The sequence below is a fragment of the Aplysia californica genome, unplaced genomic scaffold (assembly GCF_000002075.1).
Source record: "Aplysia californica isolate F4 #8 unplaced genomic scaffold, AplCal3.0 scaffold00293, whole genome shotgun sequence".
Lineage (NCBI taxonomy): Eukaryota > Metazoa > Mollusca > Gastropoda > Aplysiida > Aplysiidae > Aplysia > Aplysia californica.
In genome coordinates this window covers 580,281-587,924 of record NW_004797563.1, presented here as the reverse complement: position 1 = coordinate 587,924, position 7,644 = coordinate 580,281, and the positions used below count along the sequence as shown (strand labels likewise).

Here is a 7,644-nt window from a genome sequence, read left to right as displayed (position 1 = left end):
AATAATAATAATAATAATAATAATAATAATAATTCGTCGATCACGAAGTACTGATCATCTTTGACATGAAAAGAGAAAGAGAAGTTACAGACAATGAAATATGAATAAAATTCATTTTTAAAATAATAATAAATTGGACGTACGTGTCCGCTGGGGTTCCTTGAGTTAACACAAGATTTCTCATACTGAGACATGTACCTATTTCTCGTAGTCCCTGTCTACTGATTATCGGCTTACGCCAGATTAGAAGCCTTTGTCTTTTGCGTCTCTGTCTCGCCGTGTTTTACATGTTGAACTGCGACATGCATAATGGCTCTAGTTAAGTCCAGTTTCAAACTATCAATTAATTGCAGTCTTTATTTGACCGTCGGTTTGTCACTAGTAATTGCTTACGCTATTTACTTAATAGTGTTTCAAATTGATTGTTTTTCTCGGTACCCGAAAAATTTTTGTGTGATAATTCCTAACACTTTGATCCACAAGGTACACATTTTAAAATTTAGTATTTTTTGGTACAGTCAAAAAGAGGACAAAATTATCTTTCTTTTGACATCAATTTCAAATGGATATGCTTACATTTTACGACATGAACAGTAGTTCAATATTGAAATGCCTCACTGCAGCTGTCGGAGGCAAAATACCGAGATACATATATTCACATTCAAAGATTTGACTAATATCTGTATTGTAACAAACACCTTTGATAAAACTGCTGAAATCAAATTTATAAGCAAATTTTACAATAACTCTTTTTACCTATTCTCGTGCAGATAAGTCATTAAAGGGAGTATTTAAAAAGCAAAAATTGGATTGCTATTTATCATAGACTGATCATCGGCTTACGCCAGATTAGAAGCCCTTGTATTTTGCGTCTCTGTCTCGCCGTGTTTTACATGTTGAACTGCAACAGATGTGTTTGCGTGCAGAGCCGTCGGAACGAGTCACATATTATTGGACGGAACACACCGAAAGAACCTTACATTCAAACTCTCTCATTACTCAGCATTGCCCGGAACTTTCACCGGCTCCCGTGCATTCCCCTTCAACCCTACCTTTCAGAAAGGAGTCAGTGGTGTAGCGGTAGGCGCTTCACTCTCGCACGAAGGAGACCCAAATTCCATCCTCGATTAGGGAGAACTTAGAGAAAATTTTATCGAGTATCTCGGTCTTTCTGCTGGGACGTTAGATCCGTGTCAGCCCGGGTTGGCCTTAACAGACAGGGTCGGAGACTGGCCTTGTAGATTATCTAAACTGTGTCAATGGGGACGTAAGAACACCTTCATAAAAACACTCTTAGAGATAAACCCATACTCAGCTAGGGGCTTATCTCATCCCATATTATCTTATCTTTTTCCAATCAACGATCAAATCACAAGATTCCTAGCTGAGATAACGTCATGAAGTAATATTCCAACAAGGCAAATCAAGGAATGGATTTTCCAAAAAGATGCTCACCTGTACACTAGGGGAACGAGAACGAGAGGGGCGATGATATAGTACATCATGTCGTTGGATAAGAACCAGGTAACTCCAATGCACTGCAAAAAGAGTGACAAAGACCATTAGTAGGAAGAGGTTAGCCTTAGCCAGCTAACGAGACAAAAGTTAGAAATCAAGCCAAAACTGACACTGAATACTCTCGTCTCTTATCTTAAATTACAGTCAAACCTAATCTAAAGGCACCCTGTCCTAGACAACCCTATGCACAGTTAAGTAGACCACTTCCCCACCTCCCCTCTTTTACGTTCTTGATTACAATGACATTGTCCTAGACGACTATCTGTTCGAGACGACTATCTGTACAAGACAACCACCGTTCTCCTCTAAAATAGGAGAGTGGCTGTCTTGCACAATTTCGGCTGTATAATTTATATTCTCGTAAAATCATTCAATCTAAATTGTGTCGATGAGAGCGTAAAACGGCCTACATATTGAAAATAAATATTATGTTGACTTTGTTAAGTGACAATAACTCAGACTCTGTCCATAGCAGCCACGTTTCTGTACTGTCATTTCTTCTATGATGTTGAGTCACTCTTATGGACAGGTTCGTTTACATTTGTTATGCGCTTTAGTGAGTGTGTGTGGGATTGTAGTCATGTTAATATATACCCTGTTTTCTTTTATTTGTTGGAAGCTGTGGTGCTTCTTGTTGGGAATATAGTGTAAAAGCACCGGTAACACTACTGAGAGAGAGACAGAGAGAGAGAGAGAGAGAGAGAGAGGGGGGGGGGAGGCAAAAAACAGAGAGTGAGAAAGACAGACGGAGAGAGAGGGAGGGAGGGAGCACATTAAGGAGACAGCAAATTGGAAGAAATTAAATACCCACAGAGGCGGTGAAAGACAGCGTATTCTCTTGTCATTTACTCATTATAATTGTAAATATTGATCGCATGTCACCGTCTTTACGAGTATTGAGCATTGATCGATTGACCAATGAATTGGCAATAATGGCTGCCATACCTACCCCCAGTGCGTCGGGGTATACGCTGTTGATGTAGAGCAGGTTCACCCACCAATTGTCCCGGCAGGATTGAGCAGTCTGGTAATCATTCCAAGCCGGGCGTCCCTCTCCGATATATTGGATAAGAGTGGCCACTATCATTAGCCAGATCATCATTGGTGGGGTCAGCCTGAGGGTAGGTTGAAATATTGGCTAAATTCAGGATCTTTTACAAGTAGATTTTTTCTCATTCATTCCTTTGTGCTGTACGTTATTTTCTCTGTAGCATTTGCTTCACATGGTTTGGATGTTTTTATCTACGATTCATCACTATCGACAAAAGTGCACTTTCTGGCCATTGAGTCTTATGTTCTCATAGATCTTGCTATTATTTCGTTGCTACTTATGGTGCGCTTGCATCTCTCTTTTCACTGCTTATGTATATGATTTATAATGGTCATATTGAAGACATCTATTTATTTCTTTTTAGAACATCTCAACTTGCGCTATGCGAACTAAATTTTCCATGCCTCTCATGAGTTCTAAACTTCCATTTCAGAACCAATATGAGTTTTTTACAATACTTTTGAACATCTCATCATAATCTGTCAATGAATAAAAAGACGAGAAGGGGTGGGGGGTGGAAGCTGGAGGGAAAGAGATGGAGAGGGAAGAGAAAGAAGAGGAGGGTAGAAGGACATTGAGAAGGAGAAAAAGAAAAGCCTTGACAAAGATATGGATAGTGCGGAAGGGGGCGAAAAGATGAAGCAAGAGAAAGAAGAAGAAGAAGAAGAAGAAGAAGAAGAAGAAGAAGAAGAAGAAGAAGAAGAAGAAGAAGAAGAAGAAGAAGAAGAAGAAGAAGAAGAAGAAGAAGAAGAAAAAGAAGAAGAAGAAGAAGAAGAAGAAGAAGAAGAAGAAGAAGAAGAAGAAGAAGAAGAAGAAGAAGAAGAAGAAGAAGAAGAAGAAGAAGAAGAAGAAGAAGAAGAAGAAGAAGAAGAAGAAGAAGAAGAAGATGAAGAAGAAGAATAAGTAGAATGAGGAGGAGGAGGAGGAGGAGGAGGAGGAGGAGGAGGAGGAGGAGGAGGAGTTTAACGACAAAATAACGACAGTGGTGTCAATATTGACAGGGACAATGACAGTGACGATAATAATATAATTAATATTATCTATTTTTTATAGTAGAGGGTTTTACGGCACTCGCAACTGCATAAGATCATATGAGCCCCAAGGAGTGGGTGTCAACAGAGAAGTCTTCACAGGGAATCAGACTTACTGTGCTCACCTCTCTAGCTTCAACAGCACAAAGTCTGCTTCAACTATCAAGGCACCCAGAAATAGCAGGTCACAAGAGAGTGACAAACATACAAAAGAAGTAGAGGAAAATGACGATAGTAAGGATTAGGAAAGAAAAAGCAGCAATTCCCTGTTGTTGATCAGGCACAGTTATGAACGTGACATAAATCAGCCCATTTACAATTCTACTGTGCTTGAACGAGAAATGTCCCCCCTTTGGGAATGGCCAAAAGACACTACAGTCAGTGCCACTGCCCCGGAGGGTGAATATTATATATCACAAAATAACACCAGAAAGGCAGACATAAACAACATCGATGATGAAGATGAGGATGATGATGATGAGGATGATGAAAACTGTTTTGTTGACGGTGTTTTTGATGATAGTTATATCACATTCACCTACCGCCAATATCTGTGCACGTAATAGAGGATCATAGTCTTGCCTTTCACCATCATCTTGGGGCCACATTCCTTCATGAAGAGGTAGGCTGTCAGAAAGCCGCTGTAATGGCATACAAGAGATTTTTTTCCCAACAGTTCACATTGACTAAACATTGTTAAAAGGGTCAGCAAAAGCTTGTCACTTTTTGCTGTTGGTTTTTCGTTACATATATTATTACAAGTTTGGGGTTAACTGACATCGACCTCTTTCTCGAGTAATGTTGGTTTATATTCGTTTCAATAATAATAATATTATCTAAAACAAGAACAAGAATAAAGTATCTTTACGGATACATTAACCCGTGTTGGTGTTGGAGTTACTGTTGTTGCCGTTGTTGCGTTTCTTCTGTCGCTGTTGATTTTACAACCGGTCATAATATTCTCGTTATGTTGATAATGTAGCTATTGATGTCTTCATTGTTGATAATAGTACTAATTTTTGGTAATACTACTGTAGCAAGTGGTTATGTTTGTTTGTCATTTGCCCCTACCTGCTATTTCTTTTGCACCATTGTTGGCGGGCTGTTGTTGTTGTTGTTGCTGTTGCTGTTGTTGCTGTTTGATTGTTATTATTTGGCATTTGTTACACCTGAAGGCTATCTCGCTTATTATAGGACCAAATCTTACCAAATTTCACACATATAACAGGCATAGTAAGGAGTCGTAAAATCCTCAATCAAATTTGAGGAAAAAGTTTCGTTTCCATGGATACGGCGGCGATATTGGATTTTGTTAAAATGTCTTATGCTTACGTAATGAGTACCGCACTTGTTGCTTATGGAATTTTTTTTTTTTTTGGCATGCGTGTTAACAAACATTAGATCTAAAAATGTGTTTGTTGTTTTTTTCCTTAACGAATTAGAAAGAATTTAATGAATTTTTTCCTGAGGTAGCATTCAAGTTAGCAAAATATCCGTGAAAATCCACACTGCAGACACCACCAACAAAAATCTATTCCATATATCAAAAAATCAATTGACTCATTTTTAGTATTACATGTTCTCTTCATTCTGTAAGGAAATTGTGGTGACAAACATGCCTGGCATGGGGAAAGCATACGGTAGAGGCTGAGGAAGCTAAAAATTCCTACAACTTAAATTTCATAATTTTGAGCCGAATCTTGACTTTGGGGGTGAAGACCCCCCCCAAATTCATTTTTATTCACAGCACTTGTGTTAATAATTATGAATCCCCTCATAAGCCTATAGTATACCAAACTAGGCAACGAAAGTCACTGTCTTTTATGTTTGGTTCAGTTGAAGCCTGTTATGTAACAACAAGTTCTGGATTTAAGCGGGACATTATATAAATGAATATACAACATTTAGCAAGACTAAAGTAAGTACAGTACAAGGACAAAACGACATACCTCATGAAAAAGAATGTGTCCACCGCGAGTGGAGCGTTCAGAATGAGCTGGAATGGTAGAGTCGTCTCCAGCGCAAAAACGTCCAGCGTGTTTACTGTTTGTGAGAAAGATTGAAACAATAGTAATATTGGCAAAGAACTTTACATAGTATTGCGTCTAAGGGTGTTCATTATTGTTATGTTTTTATTTATTTATTTATTTATCTATTTATTCATATTTTTATTTATTCATTTATTTATTCATTCATTTTTTAATTTATCTTTTTTTTTTTCTTTTTTTTTGGGGGGGGGGCGTGTGGGTATTTTCTCTGCTGCTGTTGATGCTAAATAGCAATTATAATTCTATTTGCATACATTTTATCATTGAAAATACGTTATTATTATTACGTTTTTAGTTTTTAAGTGTTTGTCTTCTTGTTCTTTTTTAATCCCTGATCCTAGTGTTGTTGATGCAGTAACCATCGATGATAGCTACCATTTGTAGCGGTTGGTAAATCACATAGAGCGTGTTGTAGAGTGTGGATATGTGTTATATAAATGTAATTGTCATTATGAATATTACTGTTATTATTTTTATTATGATATTCACGGGAGTGTCTAAAAGGCAATGTTTATTTAGTGCAATGTTTTCCATGGAAGGGTGGTCATAAAACGAGGCAATCAAAAGATGGTACTGGGCATGCCGAGGAAAAAAAACATGTTTGACGAAGTTTACAACGATTGCCCTTTTGGTTCAAATTGAAACGGTACCAACTTGAGGGTTTTTTTCGTTTACAAAATGTAAATGATTTGCAGCATTCCCAGTGGTTTTGGAAAGCTGGGGGGAGAAGTGAACTCTGGCGGGACTTGTTCTTTCTTTTTATTTCTTGGAAGGCTCTTATGCTACATATTTTTGTTTCGGGTGAACATAAGAAAAGAATCTATTTCTCAATGTTCTTTTTTTCACTATTTCAAAAAGGTATAGAATAAAGCATTTACTATGTAGCTTAATTGGTGCTTGCAACAGCAAAGCGAAGGAGAAGTTGCAATGTGTGCTAAAATTAAGTTTATAAGATATCACAGAAAGTTGACAACTTGAAGCTTTCTGTATCGAGCTAACAATAAGCGAAAAAAGTCCCCAACCTCCTTCACTCCTCTCTCTCTCTCTCTCTCTCTCTCTCTCTCTCTCTTTCTCTCTCTTTCTCTCTCTCTCTCTCTCTGTTTCTCTCTTTTTCTCTGTCTATTCACCTCAAGCATCCCCCTCCCACTAAATTTTACAGTACCCTTTGTCCTTTAAAATATTTCGATTGCAAGTTAGGACTTCTAGAAATTATGACTTAGGGACGAACAATATCCATCAGTGTGGGCTTCCCATAGCACTGCAGGTTGCGACACACTGAAAATTTAACTCTTATTTATTCTACCAAAACCCCTTAATTCTGGCAGTGGCAAAAATGAAGAGAAACTCACCAAACGTTCCGCCAAACCCTAACGTCATGATGACGTGTCCCAGGATCACCCAGGCCAGACTCAGGACCCGGATGCCATGTAGACAGCCGATGTTCCCGTGCCCAGCTCGAGTGCTCAGGATCCTGCCAGTATTTCTCGGGACAGAGAACGCCAAAAGAGCTTTCTGCCACACACGCAGTCCATCTGGGTGGGAGGTAGAAACAGAATTTAATATAATACTACTTTTGTGTGTGTTTGGTGAGTGTGTGTGTGTGTGTGTGTGTGTGTGTGTGTGTGTGTGTGTGTGTGTGTGTGTGTGTGCATGTATCTTTCTTTCTCTCTATCAGTCAATCTATCATTATCTGTCTAACCATCTCTATATCTATTTCTATCGACCACACACTTCGGTACATCGATCAAACTCGCCTTTCTCTTCCACTTCCTACCACGTCGCGTCATTGTAGCCACAGGGTTTGTCTTTTACCTCAACGTTTTGCCACAACTGAGGTGCACGCTACACATTACCGACACAGGTGTCTCGAGCACTGTGTCAAAGGCTCAAGACACACTTTGTCACATGAGGTACGGTACCCACTACACATTACACTGGGAAACAGACAGACAGACAGACAGACAGACAGACAGACAGACAGACAGACAGACAGACA

The 7,644-nt window shown here is 38.8% G+C and overlaps 1 protein-coding gene across 1 annotated transcript in view; it reads right to left on the bottom strand.

Annotated features, from left to right (window-relative positions):
• Nucleotides 1-7,644, bottom strand: part of LOC101863354 (nose resistant to fluoxetine protein 6-like) — a 21,267-nt gene that overhangs the window by 6,705 nt on the left and 6,918 nt on the right. Inside the window, exons 5-9 of the mRNA XM_005101685.1 lie at nt 6,998-7,180; nt 5,550-5,643; nt 4,143-4,241; nt 2,468-2,633; nt 1,456-1,538 (exon numbers count right to left, since the gene is read on the bottom strand). Of these exons, the coding sequence (XP_005101742.1) occupies nt 1,456-1,538; nt 2,468-2,633; nt 4,143-4,241; nt 5,550-5,643; nt 6,998-7,180 (625 nt within the window). The remainder of the gene's footprint in view (nt 1-1,455; nt 1,539-2,467; nt 2,634-4,142; nt 4,242-5,549; nt 5,644-6,997; nt 7,181-7,644) is intronic.